General features: G+C 36.6%; 1 protein-coding gene and 1 non-coding gene across 2 annotated transcripts in view; both read left to right on the top strand.

Moving 5' to 3' along the window:
* The first annotated feature begins 6,017 nt into the window (after window positions 1-6,017).
* On the top strand, window positions 6,018-6,124 carry LOC141669739 (small nucleolar RNA R71). The gene has a single exon (XR_012554002.1). It is a non-coding gene; the product is annotated as a small nucleolar RNA R71 (small nucleolar RNA).
* An 8,948-nt stretch (window positions 6,125-15,072) lies between these two features.
* LOC141665750 (uncharacterized) overlaps window positions 15,073-21,427 on the top strand; it is a 168,364-nt gene continuing 162,009 nt past the window's right edge. Inside the window, exons 1-2 of the mRNA XM_074471732.1 lie at window positions 15,073-15,287; window positions 15,384-15,445. Coding sequence (XP_074327833.1) covers window positions 15,073-15,287; window positions 15,384-15,445 — 277 coding nt within the window. The remainder of the gene's footprint in view (window positions 15,288-15,383; window positions 15,446-21,427) is intronic.

The raw sequence follows: 21,427 nt of genomic DNA, 5'->3' as shown, positions 1-21,427 counted from the left end.
CCCAGCTCATGCTCCTCGGGCTCTCCACCAGTCCACTCCTGTATCACATTCAGAGTCCCGGAATCAATAGGAGCGGCCGACATCTGCAACTGCTCATGAGAAGGCCACTGAACTCCCACTGCTCGGCAAAGCTTTGTAACTGTAGATGCATAAGGGATGTTCATATGCTTCGCTCCCCTTAAAAACTTCAGAATTCCTTGGTAGATGAACACACCAAGGTCCATATAGTACTCCTCATTCGAAATACCCCATAACAAATGTGCTCGCTCAACTATTCATCGTAATCGCCAGAAAATGACGATACTCGTTAGTCCCAGTCTTGAACGACCAAACCGTGCCCGGCCTACAAAGAGTAGCACAAATCAAATCCAAGTCAAAATCAGTCTTCTCATTCCAATTCTCCTCCGTGGGCTTCCTCTGGCGCTGCCCAATCACACGGAGAATCGCCTCAGGATGATAATCCACCGTCAGCCCCCGCACAACAGAAAACCCATTCTTTTCATCTTTCGTGTTCGCATAGAATTCGCAAACCACACTCATCGAAACCGCTCCGGAGACTCACAGAAAGAAATCCAATCCTTTTCATCAATCATTGGCAACAACTCACCATCCCTTCCCGATGGTAAGAATCCTCTCTCCTTCAAAATCGGCTTACCCAGAAGCCTAGTATACTCCTCCTCAGCAGCCCTATCAAACAAACGAGGCCTCGCAGCAGTACCCCTCGAAGACTCAGCAGTAGGAACAGTGTTCCTGCTATCAATCGTCCTGGATCTCTTGGGTGCCATTAAAACTGAGAAAAAGTGCTTAAGATTTGTGTTTTTGAATATGGGAGAAAGTTTAAGGTTGAAAGTGTATGGGGGAGTATATGGAATAGTTGTATGTATATATAGGGTAAAGATTAGGGTTAAAATTTGATTAGGAGTGGGGTTGAGGGTTAAAAATGTGGGTTTATGGGAAAAGGATTCGTGGGTAGTGGGTTTGTGTTTGTATTTTTGGTTTTCTGATTTTTTTTATTTTTCTAAGGCTTAAAAAAAATCAGCCAGCCGGGTCCTGAGCGGTCGCTCAGCAAAGCTGAGCGGGTGCCCAGCTTGCTGAGCAGTCACCCAGCAGAGCTGAGCGGGCGCTTAGGGACCTTCTGGAAAAATATTTTCTTGCTTTCTGATTTTTTTGTGGTTTTGGATAGGTTCCTAACTTCTAAGGGTTCCTATAATAACAAATCTTGGGTTGTCTCCCAAGAAGCGCTTCTTTTTCATCATTAGCTTGACGTAGGGTACTTTGCTCAAGTTGACAGTAAAACGGCACTAACCACTTCCCGGTTTGCCGTGTCCCCATAGTAATGATTCAAACGCTGACCATTAACCTTGAATGCTTGGCCTGGATCATTCTCAAAAATCTCCACCGCTCCATGTGGAAACACAGTTTTGACAATAAAAGGTCCAGACCACCTTGATTTCAACTTTCCAGGAAAAAGTCAGAGATGAGAGTTGAATAAAAGAACTTGCTACCCCGGCACAAATAACTTATGATATAACTTCCTGTCGTGCCATATTTTCACTTTTTCCTTGTACATTTTGTTGTTCTCGTACGCTTGTAGTCGAAATTCATCAAGTTCATTTAACTGAAGCATTCGCTTCTTTCCAGCTGCATCTAGATCAAGGTTCAACTTCTTCAACGCCCAATAAGCCTTATGCTCAAGCTCCGCAGGTAAATGACATCCCTTACCATAAACAAGTTGAAACGGGGACATCTCAAGTGGAGTCTTGTATGCTGTTCTGTAAGCCCAAACAGCTTCATCGAGCTTTAAAGACCAATCCTTCCTTGACGGACAAATAACTTTCTCTAGAATGCGCTTGATCTCTCTATTAGACACTTCTGCTTGACCATTCATTTGTGGATGATAGGCAGTAGCAACACGATGATTCACATTGCAGCGCTGCATCATAGAAGTGAACTTGCGGTTACAAAAATGCGACCCCTCATCACTTATGATTAATCGTAGCATTCCAAACCTTGTGAAAATCTGCTTATGAAGAAAATTCAACACTACCTTTGCATCATTCGTCGGTAGAGCCTTGACTTCTACCCATTTTGAGACATAATCGACTGCCAGCAAGATGTAATGATTATTACAGGATGAGACAAATGGTCCCATGAAATCAATTCCCAAAACATCAAAGTCCTTGACTTCAAGCATCATATTTAACGGCATCTCATCCTTCCTCGTAAGATTCCCCACTCTTTGGCAACGATCACACCTTAAAACGAACTGATGAGCATCCTTAAACAAAGAAGGCTAGAAAAAACCTGCTTGCATAATACAAGCTGTCGTCTTTTCACCACCATAATGTCCACCATAAACTGTGGAGTGGCAGTCTCGTAATATCCCCTCCTTCTCACAGAATGGGATACATCTCCTGATGATCTGGTCAGCTCCCTGTTTAAACAAATACGGTTCATCCCACATGTACCGCTTCACCTCATGTAGAAACTTCTTCTTTTGATCTTTATTCATATTAGGAGGCATTATATTGCTGACAAGATAGTTCACAATATCTGCGAACCATGGCTCTTCCTCCTGAACTGCGAACAACTGCTCATCCGGAAAAGATTCGCTGATCAATGTCTTATCATGTGAAGTAGAATCGGGATTCTCCAATCTAGAGAGATGGTCAGCTACTTGATTATCAGTACCTTTTCAATCCTTGATCTCTAACTCAAATTCTTGTAGCAAGAGCACCCAACGAATAAGTCTAAGCTTCGAATCCTTCTTGGAAACCAAATAGCGAATGGCCGCATGATCAGTGAACACTGTCACCTTTGTTCCAAGCAAATAAGATCAAAATTTTTCGAAACCAAAGACTATAGCCAAGAGCTCTTTCTCAGTAGTTGTGTAGTTCATTTGAGCTCCATTTAAAGTCTTACTAGCATAGTAGACCACATGAAAGAGATTATTCTTGTGCTGCCCAAGAACTGCTCCCACCGCATAATCACTCGCATCACACATCATCTCAAAAGGCTCTGTCCAATCAGGTGCTGTAATAACTGGTGCAGTTATCAAACTCTTCTTGAGAGTCTCGAATGCCTTCAAGCATTCATCATTGAATTTGAAAGGCACATCCTTCTCGAGCAATTTGCACAACGGCTTAGATATCTTCGAGAAGTCCTTAATGAAACACCGATAAAAACCCGCATGACAAAGAAAACTACGGATTCCCTTCACAGAAATAGGTGGTGGAAGATTTTCAATGACTCTCTCCCACCTTGGCTTTTTCCACCTCAAGACCCTTGCTAGAGACCTTATGCCCAAGAATAATGCATTCACGCACCATAAAGTGACATTTTTCCCAATTTAGCACCAAATTAGTTTCCACACACCTTTTGAGCACTGCACGAAGATTATTCAAACATTCATCATACGAATGTCCAAAGACGGAGAAGTCGTCCATGAACACATCGAAATTATTTCCAATCATATCAGAGAATATAGCCATCATACATCTCTGAAAAGTGGCAGGTGCACCACATAAGCCAAACGAAACTCTGTGGAAAGCAAACGTGCCAAATGGACAAGTGAAGGTAGTCTTTTCTTGATCCTCTGGTGCAATGCAAATCTGATTATACCCCGAATAGCCATCCAGAAGAAAATAATACTCATGACCGGCCAACCTGTCAAGCATCTGGTCAATAAATGGAAGAGGGAAGTGATCCTTCCTCGTGGCCTTGTTCAACTTTCTGTAGTCCATGCATACCCTCCATCCTGTGACTGTTCAAGTGGGGATGAGCTCGTTCTTCTCATTTGCTACCACAGTAATACCTCCTTTCTTAGGTACACATTGCACGGGGCTCACCCAAGAACTGTTAGAAATAGGATATATGATTCCTGCATCCAGCCACTTCAGAATTTCTTTCTTCACCACTTCTTTCATGATAGGATTAAGTCATCATTGTTGCTCAACCGTTGGCTTACTACCTTCCTCTAGCAGAATTTTATGCATGCAATACGAGGGGCTGATCCCCTTTATGTCTGCTATAGTCCATCCAATAGCCGATTTGAATTCTCGCAAGACCCTAAGAGCTTGTCCTACTCACTACCTGAAAAGTCAGATGCAATAATAACAGGTAAAATAGATGCATCACCTAAAAAAGCATACCTCAAGTGTTTAGGCAATGGTTTAAGCTCCGAGGTAGGTGCTTTCTCAATAGATGGTTTGAGCTTCCCTTCAGCATTTTTTAGGTCAGAAGTACCAAGAGATTCAAACGACATGTCTAGCTTTCGCCTCCAAGGAGAAGCATTTAGATATTGTAGTTGCTCATTGCCATCCTCATCATCACTGTCAAACTCCCCCACTAAGGCTACCTCTAATGCATCAGACATTAGCATATGATCAAGTTTTGAAGTAACCACAGAATTAATCAAATCCACCTTTAAGCACTCCTCGTCTTCTGTAGGGAATTTCATCACTTTGAACACATTGAATGTCACATCCTGATCCTGCACCCGCATAGTAAGTTCTCCTTTCTACACATCTATCAAGGTACGGCCTGTAGCCAAGAAAGGTCTCCCCAAAATTATGGGAATCTTCTTATCTTCCTCGAAATCCAGAATAACAAAGTCTGCAGGAAAGAAGAGCTTATCCACCTTTACTAGAACATCCTCCACTATGCCTCATGGGTATGTAATAGAACGATCAGCTAATTGTAGAGACATGTAGGTGGGCTTTGGATCAGGAAAATTCAACTTTTTGAAGATAGACAACGGCATCAGATTGATGCTTGCTCCCAAATCACACAGGCACTTGTCAAAAGACAACTTGCCAATGGTGCAAGGAATGGTGAAGCTACCCGGATCTTTAAGCTTTAGAGGTAATTTTGTTGCAACACAGCACTGCACTCTTCCGTTAGAGCAATGGTCTCAAGGTCATCCAGTTTCACCTTCCTTGAAAGAATACTCTTCATAAATTTCACATAACTAGGCATTTGCTCCAGAGCCTCAGCGAAAGGTATGTTGATGTGAAGTTTCTTGAACACCTCCAAAAACTTACCGAACTGATTATCCAGCTTTTGTTGTTACAATCTCTTAGGGAAAGGTGGTGGAGGATAGAGCTATTTCTCCACTGTATTACCCTCAGGCAGAGTGTGTTCAACAGTAGTCTTACTTGGTTCCGCTGCTTTCTCCTTTTGCTTAGCTTCTTCATCACCAACTTTAGCTTCTCCGTCTTTTGCTTTTTCAGCATCAACAACTTTTCCAGACCTTAAGGTAATAGCCTTGACTTGCTCTTTAGCTTCCTTTCTACCTGGCACTTCAGTATCACTGGGAAGTGTGCCAGGATGACGATTGAGCACTGCATTGGCTATTTGACCGATTTGATTTTCCAAGGTCTTGATAGAAACAGCCTAACTTTTGCACAACAGCTTAAGTTCCTCAAAATCAGCACTAGATGGTGGAGCAGCACCTCCTTGTTGAGGATATGATTGCCTTTGAGCATAATACTGTGGTTGCTGGAATCCAGGTGGATTAAACTGTTTACTTACGCCTTGCTGATATGGTTGCTGAATAGCATTCTGATTATTACTCCAACTGAAATTTGGATGATTTCTGTTGTTAGGATGATAAGTAGCTGGCACAGGCTGCTGCTGTCGCTGATAATTGTTCACATACTGAACAGATCCATTGACAAGAGAACACTGATCCGTAGCATGAAAACCTGCACAAAGCTCACAGACCATAGCTATCTGATTGACTCCATAGGTGGCTAGAGAATCGACCTTCATAGACAGCGCTTGGAGCTGCCCTGCAATAGTTGTAGCTGCATCTACTTCCAGAATACCTGCTACCTTCCCAGGCATCATCCTTTAAGTTGGGTTTTGATGCTCATTTGCAGCCATAGTCTCAATAAGATTATAAGCCTCAGTATAGCTTTTGGCCCACAAGGCGCCTCCAGCTGCTGCATCGAGCATGGCCCGAGATTGGGTCCCCCAAACCATTATAGAAACCAGTGATCACCATCCAATCAGGCATATCATGATGTGGACACTTTCTCAACATCTCCTTGTAACGCTCCCAAGCTTTGCACATGGATTCTGTAGGCTGCTGCGCAAACTGAGTAAGAGCACTCCTCATAGCCGTAATTTTTGCCATTGGATAGAACTTTATCAGAAACTTCTGCGCAAGATCTTTCCAAGTAGTGATGGACCCAGCTGGTTCAGAATGTAACCAGTCCTTAGCTTTATCCCTCAGTGAGAATGGGAAAAGCCTCAGCTTGATAGCCTCATCAGTCACACCATTATATTAGAAAGTACTACAGATCTCGACAAAATTCCTGATGTGCATGTTGGGATCTTCAGTAGCAGCACCTCCAAAATAAACAAAATTATGCACCATCTGAATAGTGCCCGGCCTGATTTCAAAAGTGTTAGCCTGAATAGCCGGATGAAGGATGGTTGACTAAATGTCATCAATTTTAGGCCGAGAAAAGTCCATAAGAGCTGGATATGCCGGAACTATACGATCACCCATGATTACTGGTTTTTTGTACTCACTCTCTGTATCCGAATCTTCAAAATCTATCTTCTCCGGAATACCAAGAACTTCGTCTGTTTCCTCAGCCGTATCTAAAGTCTTCTTGCGAGTACGAGAACGTGTTTGCATAAACGCTCGCTAAAATACCTGAAACACAACCGGAAACAATAAGTAACAAGTCTTAATCAATGAGTCCTAATGACCACTGATGGTAAGTACATAAACTAAACAAATACGTCGAGTCCCCGGCAGTGGCGCCAAAAACTTGTTAGGGCGGAAAACACGCACTAATAATACACGCAAGTATACGTGTTCGCAAGTAATATAGAATACTTTCTAGTTCATTCCCACAAAGACTCAGACTAATTATATTCAGTTACACTCGCTCACCAATGTATGATTACTTCTCAATGTTAAGACAATAACACTTAGATTGATTAACTAATTATTAACTATAATTAACTACGAGAATTAACCACTTAATTGATACTTGAATTAACAATATTAAACATACATGAGATCAAAACTTCATTACTACTTCCTTCAATAGTTATAGTTATTACCCTTAGCATGTAACAGTTATGATATTAATCGAACAACACGAAACTAATAAAAGCCAACTTTCGTTGTAATAATACCATTCTACCAAACATCCACAATTAAGACAGAAGTTGAATAGGCATCAATTATGTCGAGACCCTATATGTCTACAGAATTTGACAACAAAATGATTTAAGCACAAGTTATTCCTTATGATTACACAGGGTAAGTAAAACGGTTAGAGTTACCCACTAATCATGCATACACATACATGAACCTATACTAGAATGGCAAGTTGTAAACCTCAAGATCCACTGTCGCTTCACAAGAGATTAACACCCTATCCTATATGTTCGCGACACACATAAAATGAATAAGCATAACCAATACTAGATATCATACAATCATCACACACTAAGGTATTAAACAACTAACTAAAGAATTCCATAGTAAATCCGGTACGACCCCATGATCACGATTAGCCCATGATTGAACTCATCGTCACCATGGGTTCATATGAAAACATGATAATAACACACGAGAATAACTAAATAAACTACTTATATTAAATCAAAGTACGTCACAAGAGTAAATAGGTTCAAAGCAAAGAAAACTAGCATCCACTGTTACAACGAAATAAAGAATCACAAGAAACTATGCTTCCTCTTCGTTGCGGTGTGCTAAAACGGTCTTCTTCCTTATCTCCTCGCTCCTCGATTGACACTACGATTCACCACCACGTGAAACGTCTCTAAAAACTACTTATATAGGAGTCACACAAAACCCAGCTATCTCAGAAGTCGGAAGCTCAACAGAACTAGGAGTCTAAAAATAATTATTTTAATTTACGTCCCTGAGCGGCCGCTCAGCAATCCTGAGCGGGCGCTCAGCTTCCTGAGCGGTCGCTCAGCAGAGCTGACCGGGCGCTCAGACCCTTTCTGGAAAATACTATTTTTTGCTCCCGTTCTTTGCTGCATTCTGCTCCCATCTTCCCACTCGCAATGCCAAACACATACTAAGGCTTATTCTTGATGAAATCTCTCCACAAACGCAAGTAATACCCTGAAATGCACAAATACTAGAAAAACGCATCAAATACACAAAATACTTGATTTCAAGACATCAATTCAAGCTATTATAAGACGTTCTGAGTGGTATAAAATGCCACTTATCAAATACCAGCAACTAGTGCTACATCTTCAATGACAACATTTCCAGAAAGCAACTTGCCATATCCCACTGTGAATCATTTGTTGTTGTCTCCTAAAATCACCAACAGACCAGCCATCCATCTCCTTAAATTATGATAGAAGGGCTTTACCACCTATCATATGCCTGGAATATGACTTTATTCTTCTTGCCCTGCACACAATGAAAATTAAGTTTGTTTAGCTACCCAAGCAGTGTTGGGTACTTTTATAACGGCTCGTATTTTTTGTATTATTGTAAGATTGTAAATATTGAATAATTAATTAAATGAAATATGTGTATTGGTTTTTACATCTGTGTGTTGTTTATTATTAGTTATGTGTGAATTATGATGTACAGGGTTTATTTGCGTATTTAATTATCGAGTTATACTGATTTATTTTTACTTTTAAAAGTGGATTTAATGCAAATTTATTTGCATAAATATTTGGATTATCTTTAAAATTGTTTTTATGATTCTATAATTTTAATAATTATTTTTGGGATTTTATTAAATTTAGAAATCAATATTTCATTATTTATTTGACCCTATATGACTTTCTAATTATATTTAAGTGTAAATTCGGGATTAAATTCCAGATAGTTTCAAAAGTTATGAAATTAATATTTTTATTAAGTTTGAAATGTTTCGAGAATTTTAAAATTATTTCGGAAATTTTTGGGATTAAATTCACCCGCGCGTTGGTTCGTTTAATCGTTAAATGCGGGTACGAGTTGCGTTTCAAAAATGCTTTAAAAATTATGAAAAATTCATTTTATTTATTTTTAATTATCCTGAGAATTTTAAAATTTACTTGGTAAATATTTGGGTTAAATTTTTCTAGTAAGCATGTTCGTTAGATTGCGATTGTGAAGTGAAATCAGGCTGCTAGAAAAAGAAATACGTGTTCAATTTATATGCAATTTGGGCCACGCATTTGTTGCTGGTTCCTTACAGATATAACAAATAAATAATGTGAACAGATATGCACAACCAACTCCCTTGTATCAATCTCAATTTTCATCCAATTCTTAGTTCTTCTCACTCTAATTATTCATTCTTCTCCTTTCACTCGTCTCCATAAATTTATGTTTCCTCCCTTGTTTCTTTTATATCCCGGTTTCCCTGTTTCTTCCGGTAAGATTCCGGCTGTCTTCCCTTTTTCCGGCCATCTGTTCATGATTGTTGTTGTGGTTCCATTTGGTTATTCAATTGCATGTCTGTATATATGATTTCGTATATATATATATATATACATATATATATGTATGTATTTCGGCTGGGGGTTCGGTGTTGCTGCCCTTCCCCCTCGACTTTTCTGGTGGGGTAGTGGTGGTGGCGCGGCCCTCGTTGTCCAGGTTGTGTCTCTATTTTTTTCCGTTTAGCGCGTTGTGCGCGTGCGACTGTGTGGTTAAGATTTTTATTATTTTAATGTTATTTTCGACAGGGAAATTCATTTGAGTAAAATTAGTAAAATAAATATTTCGTGCGGAATTTATTAATGATTAATTGGTAGAAGTTGTGTTGGAAACCCAAAATTATTCGGATACTCGTAAGTTTTACCTCCGTCGGCGATGACCCTCGGCGAGCCGACGTTGGACTGTGATGACGCGAAGAGTCCTAATATAATAAATAACAATTTATAAATTTTATTTTATAATTCTCAAAATAAAAGTAGCATTAAATATTTATTTTCGGGATTATTTGGATTGCGTGATTGGTTGGACTGTGATTGATTGGTTGTTGGTTGCGATTTGATGTCGATTTATGTTTCGACGGGTAGTCCGATAAACAAAGGAGACGCTGCCCGATTTTGAGAAAATAATTCTAAAAATTCGGCAATGTATCCTGTAAAATATCGGGAATATCAGTCGAATGTACATAACTATATAATTACAAATGTAACTATTTTACAATAGTGCTTGTGTATTGTGACAAATGTATTGTAAAGATTCGTCAACCCTATCTTCTGAATCGATAGTTGTATATAATTATCGAAAAAGATTATTGAACCAAGTTGTAAATGCGAACTTGATCTGTTATGTGTATTATAGTAATACGAATAATTACGAGTCGGGATTGTTATTGTTTGGGTAGGATTGATAGAGAGGATATGTCAAGCATAATCGAATGTCTAAATTAGGGTATTTTGACTCTGTAGGTTATAGTCGGAAGGCCCGAAAGTTGACGTTAGACTAAAGATAATTTATCGATCAGTCGACAAGCGCAGCAAGGTTTCAAGCGAAGGACCTGAGTGTTGAAGTTGTATCCAAGATAGTCTGATAGTAAGGGGATAAACCCGAGCGTCCAAGTCAGTCCAAGTTCAATCAGAGATAGCTGTAAGCTCTGCAAGGCTAGTACCCTTGACCATACTCTTATGATTCAGTATATATGAATGAAATATTGTTTTATTTTCAAACAGGAACAGGAACATTTAAGTTACGTATTCCTTGTATTTGAAAATGTTGTTTAAAATATGTTTTGGGGAGAAGTAACTTCTAAAAGTACCTATCTCTAAAATGTGATTAAAAATGGAAAGAGATTTTGAATAGTGTGCTGTTGCAGAATGGTTTTCACAAGAGATAGGTAAAAATGTGATTTGAAACTGGATAAAATAAATCAGATATTGGATAACATTGCGTAAGTGGCTATTCGGTTGCACACCCTATCTTCACTGATTAGTCCAACATAGTTAATCAGAGACCTAGCTAGTCTCTGCGGATCCGGATAATTTGTGTGAGAGCCCGATCACCTTTCTTAGATAATTTGTGTGATAGCCGGGCCAACTATCCTAGATAACTTGTGTGGAGGCCTGATCAGCCGTCCCTAGATAACATCTAATACATATCTGATTGCGGGTTGTGGTTCCGGTAACGGAACAAATGGTTCTGTGGTCCCCGTAATGGGACAGATGGTTTTATGGTTCCTGTAATAGAACAGTAGTTTTGGAAATGAAAATAGCATGCTAAAATTGGACTCTGGTTTTTATTCACAGCACACGACTGATGATATTGTTTTACAGAGCATGCTAGTTTTGAATATCCAATTTATACATGTTTTTCTTGTTTTCTAACGAGTTATGAATTTTTTTCCTATAACTGCTTTATTTTAAATTATTTTACTTGTTATTTATATCTTTGATCTGCCAACAGATCCTGTTCTGTATCCACCTTTTCTAGATGAGTTGAACTGTGTTTTCTTTTCCAATTACTGTTGTTGTTGGATGTCTTACCCTTGATCTTGAAAAACTTTGGCTTCTTAACCCTTATGTTGGAGAATTTTCTTGCAAGGTAAACCATTGACTAATCCATCTCATCTAGTCCATCAAGAGTGTATAATTCATCCTCTTCTATTTCCAGTATGACTTGCTTCTATGGTTCCTTATTCTTTTGCTCAACAGTTTGAACAACTGGAGTTTGAGCTTCTAGTTCATCATCAGATGACTTACAGTCATCGAAAACTAAGACACTGATTCCATCAATAACATATCATTGGCCAGCTCTCAATGACTTCCTTTGTAACATTTCCAGCTCATAAGTCTTCAAGATTCTATACAAGACTTCCAGTGTCATTCTGCTTAGATCTCTTCCTTCTCTAATAACAAAAATTTTCTGTTCCAAATGGTCAGGAAGAGTGAGCAAGAATTTCAGGTTGACCTCTTCAGCCTCATAGTATTTGTCATGAAGCTGCAAGTCATTTATCAGCTTATTGAACCTCTCAAAATCATCAGTTATACTTTCCTCAAGTTTAGCCATAAAGCCCTCATACTGAGACACCAAGATCCTTCTTTGGTTATATCTAACTTAATATGTTTCCTCACATAGTATCTTAATTTTCTCCGAAATCTGTTTAGCAGAATCGCAGTTGATAATGTTGTTGTACATTACATTACCAAGAGACTCAATTAATATAAGTTGGAAACTGCTATCAAGTGCAACCTTTTCCTTTTCAGTCTGTGTATTGGTTAAGGGGTCTTTGGGTGCATAATGTGCTGGTATGACCATGTCTCCATCTATGGCTTCTAAAACTCTTTCCGTAGTAATGGAAGGTCCATTTTTAAAAATCTGAATATACATGGGGTTGACCATCTTTATGAACAACATCATTTTCTTTTTCCAAAGTGTGTAGTTGATCTTGTCAAAGACAGGTATCTTGACACTGCTTAATTTATGAGCACTCATTCTTCCAAGATCTTTATCTTTTTTCTTTCATATTTTACTCTGATATCACTTGTTAGATATTGAATGTAATAAAATGTAACACAGAGGGGGGTCAATATGTTTCTTGGATTTTTCTTTGTTCTTAAGATATTTGGATTATGGTTGAAGAAATCAGTTAAGATATGAAATAATATTATGTTTCATAGAATCACACAAAGCACATAATATCAAAACTCACTTAATTGTATTAATTAAGTTTGTCTTACTACAAATTTGTGTTCTTGAAAATTAAGAACCCAGCTCCTATCTTGAGAGAATACAATAAAATCTAGATCTATTTGTTTCTTCTAAACTAAGAACCCGTGCATGTTTTATAGACTTGCAACACGGGTATACAATACTTGCACTAAAATGTACTAAACCAATTTCTAAAACAACCTTGTCTATTTCCTTTTTTGGTGTTAGCAAATCTGTGCATAATCTTTCAGGTCTGTGACCATCCTTTGTCCAGTGAATCTTGGCCCTTGATCTTGTATTCTTTAAGCTACTTTTTTAGACTTTCCAATTCAGTGAATGAATTATTTGTTGACTGATAATCTGGAATCTTGAACTTGTCTATATTCTGAATTGGAGATAGTATGTCAAGATCTTCTTTTGTTCTATAGAGAAGTGACATATCGATAAGTATAATTACTTATCGATATCTCTAAGTTCTCTATAGGTATATTTGACTTGTCAAGGTCTCCAGTTCTCTATATGTGAAATGACTTGTCGATATCTCTGAGATCTCAGTATTGAACCCAATTCCTGAGTCTCCAGCTCATTCTATTGGTACTGAGGTTTTGAAGTTAAATACTGATGTTTCTACACACATGACTATAATTCCTGAAAGAATTGAGATAAATGATGATTCCATGGAAGTTTCTGAAGTTGTTCATTCTCACACTGCTCCATTGACAACCTTAAACTCTAATGCTGAAGATGAAATGGCACAGAATTTAAAAGAGCCAGTAGCTGATGATGATGCTTCTAGTGATGAAATTAATTTTGATGATGGAGATGATATTGATGTCTCTAAAATCAATGTAGCTCTAGATCCTGATGAAGATCTAGATGACATCACATTTCCAGAAGATATGCCTGAGAAGAAGAGGCAAAAGATGATAAATGCAAGAGTTGCTGAAATTTCTAAAGCCCGTGAAGATGAAGAATGGGCTTTTAAATGGAAGGATTACACCTATCCATTTTCTATCCATAATGCTTCTAAACACTTGTAGACAGCTGAATCTAAAATCAAAGATCTTTCTCTGCTTGCTCATATTAAAGCCTCAACTCTGATGGTCAAATCCATTCACTCTACTCAAGACAAAGCTCAATCTTAAATGGACGCATTAAAAGATACTTTTCATGAGGCTAAAATAAAATCAGAGTTTGAGCTACAGAGACAATTGAAGCCCATCATTACCAGATATGACAAAATTAAAGCTAATTAAATCAGACTAAAAATAACTCAAGCTAAAATGTCTGGGAAACAAATGAAGTAAATCAATCCCTAGAGCTAATAGTCTCTCTCTTACATGGTGATAATGCCAAATAGGGGGAGATTATATCAAATCTAAATACAAGCAGCTCAAGTCAAATACCGATGACAAAGATGATGCTCCTGATGGAGGGAATAAGGGAGGAAAAACTCAAAAAAGTATAGGTGAATATCTAATTGGATCTAGCGGTGTCTCTAAAACCACTAGTCAGTCTGAAAAAAGGTGGAGGTAGAGGAGATGGAAGAAGAGGAGGAAAAAGGCAAGTCTAAAAGACGGTGCTCATAAAAGAACTGACTACAACTATGACTACAACTACTGAAAAGCAAACTCTGACAGTCACAAATGCTGATGAAGACCAAGATAGTCTAGAGTTAGAAGTTGGTGCCGAGGCTAGTCATTTTTCACAAACACTAAAGTATAAAGGTAGAAAGACAACTCTTCACTATAAAGATCCAAAACTTCTAGCATTTTATGTTGAAGTATCTAGAAGGGTGTTTGAAAGAGAGTGTCCAGATGTTGACATTAAACAGATCAGACAGTTAGAAGAAAATTTCAAACAGTTAAAAGATAATGCTGCAAACACTGATGTTGTTCAAACATTTGATGTTTTTCCAGGGAGAGAAATACCAAGAGGAGGAATTATAATCAAGGATGTTAGTCAAACTGCAGATGCTCAAAGACATGTTCTAAGGTCTCAAGTTATTCTAAATGCTGACAAAAAGTATAAAATTTAATCAATCCTCAAAGCTTGAACTGAAAGATTTAAACTCTGATTAAGAAGTATCAACCCCTGACAAAGCTCAAGTTGGAGATATTCCAGTAAAAGCTGATGAAAGTATAAAATTGACCTCTAACATTGCTCAAGTTAAGGGATCTGAAGCTTAACCACTCTCAACCTCTGATACTACTCATGTTGAAGATAAAACTGATCTAGGAATAAAAGCTGATTAATTAATTCCTGAAGAAGACTCAAATTCTGATACAGATGGCTCAAAAGCTGATAAGTCAAATTTGTCTCTTGAAGAAAAGAAAAAGCGATTATGGAGCAGCAAGACACAGACACCAAAGAGAGATTCTTCTGAGACCATTATTAGAATTTATAGTGGTACCTCACAAGCTAGAATGGCTGGAAAAACTGGTGTTCTTGGTCTTCCAAATGCTGATACTTACACATGGAATGCTTTGATTCATAAAAAACCAGGATATTTGATGGGATTTGGTGAAAATGTGAAGTTTGAAGATTTACAAAAGACTATATCAGTTCAAATTATGCTTGATTTATTTGATACAAATAATCCAAAAGAAAAGATGTTATACTCTCTTGAGTTAGGCAAGAGGTTGAGAATTTCTCATGAATAAATGCGTGATAAGCCATGACAGGAGTTGGAATATATTATAACTTTACTGAAAGTAAACAACTCTACAACTACTAGGTGGTCTGCAAATCTGAAGGACTTGGTATCCAGAAAGCAGAGGGAAGGCTCATCAAATCAAAGTACATAAATGAAGATGATTAGACTGTTGATATGCCTAAAAGAGGGGGTAAGGTAACTACTTCTATTAAAATAAAAGTTCTCACTTTTAATCCAAATAATTAGAAGGTTGGATTTCTGGAGTTGGCTGATTTATCACTTGGAAGATCCAATATTCATGACCTTAGAGAAACTATCTATCAAAATGATGAATCTACCGAGGAGTTGAAGGATATCAAACAAAGGATGTAAATATACTTGAATGTAATTGAAGAAAATTTACTCAGAAAACTCTTTGATGATACTACTGGATTTGCTAAAGTTCAAGACTGAAGATAAATTCTGATACATTGATTGTATGAATGTACTTATGTTAATATTTCTGCATTTAGATAGTTTTGACATCATCAGTTAGGAACTTGTACATTATTACTTAATGCACAAGTTGGGGGAGATTGTTAGATATAATTAATAATATCAATATTTAGAACTATCAGAGTTTTCCATCAGAGTTTGTTGACTAGAAGATGTCAGAGTTTATGAAGCCATCAGTATTTGACAGATCAGAGTTTATCATCAGCATATGTCAAGACTAATTTCTAGGGAGTAATTGATTCTCTCTAGAAGACTTTGATTTGCAGAGATATGTCGGTGTAGGAATTTACTTATTTGTATCAATCAATAGTTGGATATATATTAGGATTCCTTATTCATGTTTTTTCATATCAACTAATTGATTGTGTAACTGTACAATGTATAAGCACAAATTAGGTTAACACTATATGTGTCGTGCATTTTTTTATCATACACATAACCTAACAGCTCTCAAGGATATCTGTTCATGCTTTGAGAGAGTATTGTAATCAGTTTTTATTCAATAATATAAAAATTGATGTTGTGCGAGACATGCATTTATAATAACAAGACCAAGTAATATTTATAGCCCTATGTTTGATAAACAATATTTGTATTCTATAATTGTATTCCTTGAGTCTGTAAAAAAATTTAGTTGATTAGACTGGAGGATTTTTCTGTTAACAGTTTTAAGCTAAGGAATAAACTATAGAAGGAGATCAAATCTGATCATGCCTTACATCTACCAATAGTTTAACACATAAGGTATTTACAATACTCATTCCTGCCATCATATCCGTATTTTGAATAACATATTTCACAAACATATCGTAAACTCTCGTCCTTGGAGAAGATTCCTTATCGGAGTAGATTCTCTTAATTTCTAGCGCATACATGACTGGGGCTGGTGATTTACAATCCTCTCCATAAGCTCTGATTTTCCCATACTTGAAACATGCAAATCTAATGATTGGAACTTTATCTGCTAGGTTCTTGATAGATTGATTTTATCTGGAAAACATTCGTAAAGAACAATAATGCAGCAAAATAATTAGAAGGATTCATACTTCAATAAATTTATAGTTGAGAAAGAAAGAATGAGTAATGATTTGAATATGAATGAGACAACCATATTGGTACTTAAGATGGCTAGTCTTTCATACCGTATGGCATACAGCTCATGATTAGGTGGCGTCCCACCCGACTCTTTGTCATTCCGAAAAAGCGTCTCACCATAACACTGCTTGTCCCAATCAGCAAGCAAAACTTGAGGGGAAATATTAGATTGGAAAGGAATGCAATATCCTCCTTTTTCTTATCACCGTAAAGAATTTATTAATGAAAAAAGTTTATACATATTCAGGACTCAAAAAAATATACGCTATAGTATTGGAGAAAAGAATGATACCATTGGTCACCATCCACATTTTACTTGTATACATCTTCTGAGCTTGTTCGATCAATAGATCCCATTCGATTTATTTAATAACTTCAAAAAGTCCGCTGAAATGCCTGCGCAATTTAAGCACTATGATATATTCTTACTTATTAAGTCTCGTGTCTTTAGCGTCGGACCTGCACGTATAATACTTTAACAATTCGATCATAATTGTGCTCTTACCGGATAACCTCAAGTTTCATCTTTGTAACTTAGAATAACCACTAATCATTCAACATATCAATTTTTGAGTTAATAATGTTCTTCCTTTAGAAAAGTCTGGAAATCTTCCCAATCTTCTTCGGACATATTCAGGCTTATGTTAAATCAATGAATTCTTTGAACTCTGATAGTCCTAGTAATTGGATGAATAATTGCTCCGTATGTTGATTCTGTTGTTAATCTTATCAAATAATATTTACATTCTTCCATTAGGAATAATCAAAAATTCTTCATAATGGCGGGTCCACTTGGCCCTCTAATTTAACGATACTAATTTCTGGAACACATATTCTCTAAGTAATCCGGGTCTTATAACAAACAAGAAACTCAAGTAGTAACTTGACAACCAGTTTTTATAAAACTTATTTTATTCAAAAAGGCTTTTGGAAATTTTTTAGGAAAATCTCTTTCGAAAACTTGCTTAAAAATTTTGAAAATCGCACATATGGTCGTCATTGAAAGGAATATGTCATAAGTCCAATCATGTATTAGGATTTAGGAATAACTTTTTATGTAATCTATTTTGATTTCATTGATATTAATAAAAGACTTATTTTTTTTTATTACGGGCTCTATCTATTTAAGTGTTTAAATAAGATATACTATAGTTTAGAGTAAAGCTTTTTATGGATTATGATGAGATCATAATAGTGAGACCTAAAAGATGATAACTCTAAACTTAAATAGTTCCTGGTCGTAGGATTGCTAACTGGTAATTAACAATCCGCAGAGATCGGTACATACTATGCTTGCTTCATTATGAAGGATGTCTGTTCTCATAGACATTTGTGTGGTGACACTATAGCTAGTATGTAGGTGCTAATTATAGAATAAGTTCACTGAACATGACTCGCACAGCTGAACAACTGATGGAGTTCACTCACGTGTCAGCAGTTGTTCACATAGTGATAGTTGTACAAGTATCCTTAGACTTGAGGTCATCATAGTCATCTTGTGTATACTGAACTATGCTTTGGTTTAGTTCTTAGTCTCCAGGGACAATTATTAGGGCTCTACTGGGTATAGGAATTTGTACACGAAGATAGTGTATGATCAATAAAGGATCTACCCCTTCCAGTGAAGGAAGCGAATGTTCAAGGCTGATCCACTTATGCTAGTTCAGGAATCTCTGGCCAGAGTGAATGAAATTAGAAAGGAGTTTCTAATTTGCATAGAACTAAGCATAGTAAATGGTAAGCAAGTGATTGAATTAGATAGGCTTGACACGAGATCCATGCTTTGTATTTAATCGGGACATTGTAGGGTAGAAGGAGTTTATTGTACGGTAACTATTCACTGAATAGGTTCTTGGTATTCTAAGCAGTGAATTCATATTATCCGGATAGTCACGATATGCTGAGAAGTATCCCTCACGATGTAGAATAAATGTGATTAATTAATTAATGATACTTAATAAATTAGAGAATTTATATAAATAATGATGAAATAGTTTTTTTATTATTTATTTCTACTACCGGCTTAATATTGAACCTACAGGGTCACACCATAAAAAGAGAATGATTTAATGATGGAGGAATTAATTAATAATGGCTAATAATTATTTATTTATGAAATAAATAATTAATTGGAAAATTTAATAATTGATTAAATGAGATTTAATTGATTATAAATTAATTAAGAAAAGTTCTTAATATTATTAATTAAGGATTTAATTTTTGGAAATTAAATCAAGAGAGAGAATTATTTCTAAAGTGTTTGGAAAAAGAATTAATAATTAAAAGGTGTTTTAATTATTAATGAGAATAATAAATGGGATAATAATAATAATATTTATGGGAAAATTTCAGCTGAAAATTTTTCCTATAAATATACTATTATAGACCCTATTTTTATTCGAACCCAAAAACTCAAAAGTTTTAGAAAACCTAATTCTCTCCACCTCCTCCTCCTCCTTAACGTCGTTTTCTTGGTGGATACCGGTGGAGTGCTTCACGTTTGAGGAGCAGCTGCTAAGGATCTTCGAACATTGCTTTTGGATCGCATATTAAAGGTTAGTAATCGATCCCCTCGTTTTTACCATGATTTATATGCTTTTATTTGGATTTTATGTTTGTAAAAGTGTTTTACCATGCCCCCGCTGTGATTAAAATCCAACATTGGTATCAGAGCTTAGGTTGTATGCATATAGATCTGTGGTAAAAATTTTAGAATTTTATGTGCTTGTATGAATTAATTATGATTTTTACAAGTTATATCATGGATTAATTTTGTCTGATGAGAAATCGTTTCTCAGAATAATTTTGAATGTCGATCTGGGTTCTACAAGTGTTGTAGATCGTCTGGGTATTTTTTTTATAATTTTATGATGTATGGATTTTTTATTATGATTTTTTGAAGTTGTTTAATTTAAATTCGTAATAAAATATAGATATATATATATATATATAATATGTTGTATATATATATTATGTGTTGTTGTCTGCATAATCTGTGATGCACGGAAGCAAAGAAAAGAACAGGTACGGCGTTCAGAGTTGTCAGGCGCGCTGTTCGAGAAGAAGCTGTTGACGGCTGCTGAAAAAAAGAAAAAAAAAGGGTGTCGTGCATTCCGGGAATGCGTTACACCCTGTGGCGCATTCACGGAATGCGTTACACCTTTTAATTGGTTAAAAGGGTTGTAACGCATCACCGGAATGCGTTACAGGGCTTGTAACGCGTTCCTGTAATGCGTTACAGCCCGTCTGTTAATTTTAAATTTGATTTCTGGGAGTTTCGTAACTCCGTTTTGGGCGTGCAATATATCGTTGGATTCGTTTTTACGAGACGGATCCAATGGTGTGATCAAATTTTAGTTTATATAAAAGTTTTGAACTGTTTATATTTCCGAAAGTGTTTTAAAGCTGTTTTTGACTGTTTTAATTGCTTTTAAATGCTTCATGTGATACCTAGAGATGTATAATGCTTAGACTAATATACTAGATGATATAACATGCCTACCTTGATGTTTATTCATGTTTATATATGTGATATATGCTTAGTTTATCATGCGATGATAGATTTAGGTGAACTTAAATGAACATAAGGCGTTTGTTAGACAACCTAGTATAGTGAAATTATTTCATAACCTTAAGAATAATATTATGAATACAATCATGAGATTCTTGTGTTTATGAAACACGTAATTGAATATGAATTTTCGATATGAGAGAAAGGATGATTCTGTCAACAACAGATTTCTATCTGTAAGAAAGGGTTATTAAGTGACGCCTCTTGACAATGCTCCACCCGATCTGGGAATCATCTGATTATTGATTATTGATTTGAAATATTTAATTTAAAAGGAAGAATCTCTTTATAATATGATTATGATTGTAACGTAATATAATCCCTCTAAAATTAAATAATATCAAGTAGTAATTGGCCAATGACACAACGGGCTTGTGTCGGTCATAGCCTTCCAACATGATAGAAAGTAGTTCTTATTTTTAAATCATTGTCGTTTCGTGCCACAGCCGAGGGCTTTGATTTCGAAAAAAAGAAATACTTGTCTATTACATAGAGATGTGTACATTGAATAAGAATCTAAAGGTTGGTACGTGCCACAGCCGTGGGCCTTTGGGGACTGATTCAACTGTACGGAATGTTGGGTTAGACTTGACTTAGAATATTGAGTTTGTCGTGCCACAGCCATGACTCAATTATTCAAGAGGCTAAAGTTTGATTAGGGAGTAACATAAGATGTAATTGACAAGATTTGTCTGCCTATTGAACATTACATGGCGGTTCGTGCCACAGCCGGAGTTGTGTAATGGAATGTAGGATCCCTATTCCCACTAGCATTATGAATGCTTAATTTTTCACGTAGAGGGTTGAATAAATTAGATAAACTAGTGGGAGCCACTTATGAATAAAGACCCGATTCATATAGTGTTTTAAAATGAAATCGAATATTTGCTAAGTGTTGTTATGTGTTTATCATTTACAGATTTACAATATACATTATGTCTTCTGCACTATCACTCAGGAGCAT

This window comes from Apium graveolens, chromosome 6, assembly GCF_009905375.1.
Source record: "Apium graveolens cultivar Ventura chromosome 6, ASM990537v1, whole genome shotgun sequence".
In the NCBI taxonomy this organism is placed as follows: Eukaryota; Viridiplantae; Streptophyta; class Magnoliopsida; order Apiales; family Apiaceae; genus Apium; species Apium graveolens.
The sequence above is the reverse complement of the archived record's forward strand: the minus strand, read 5'-3'. Positions and strand labels throughout refer to the sequence as shown.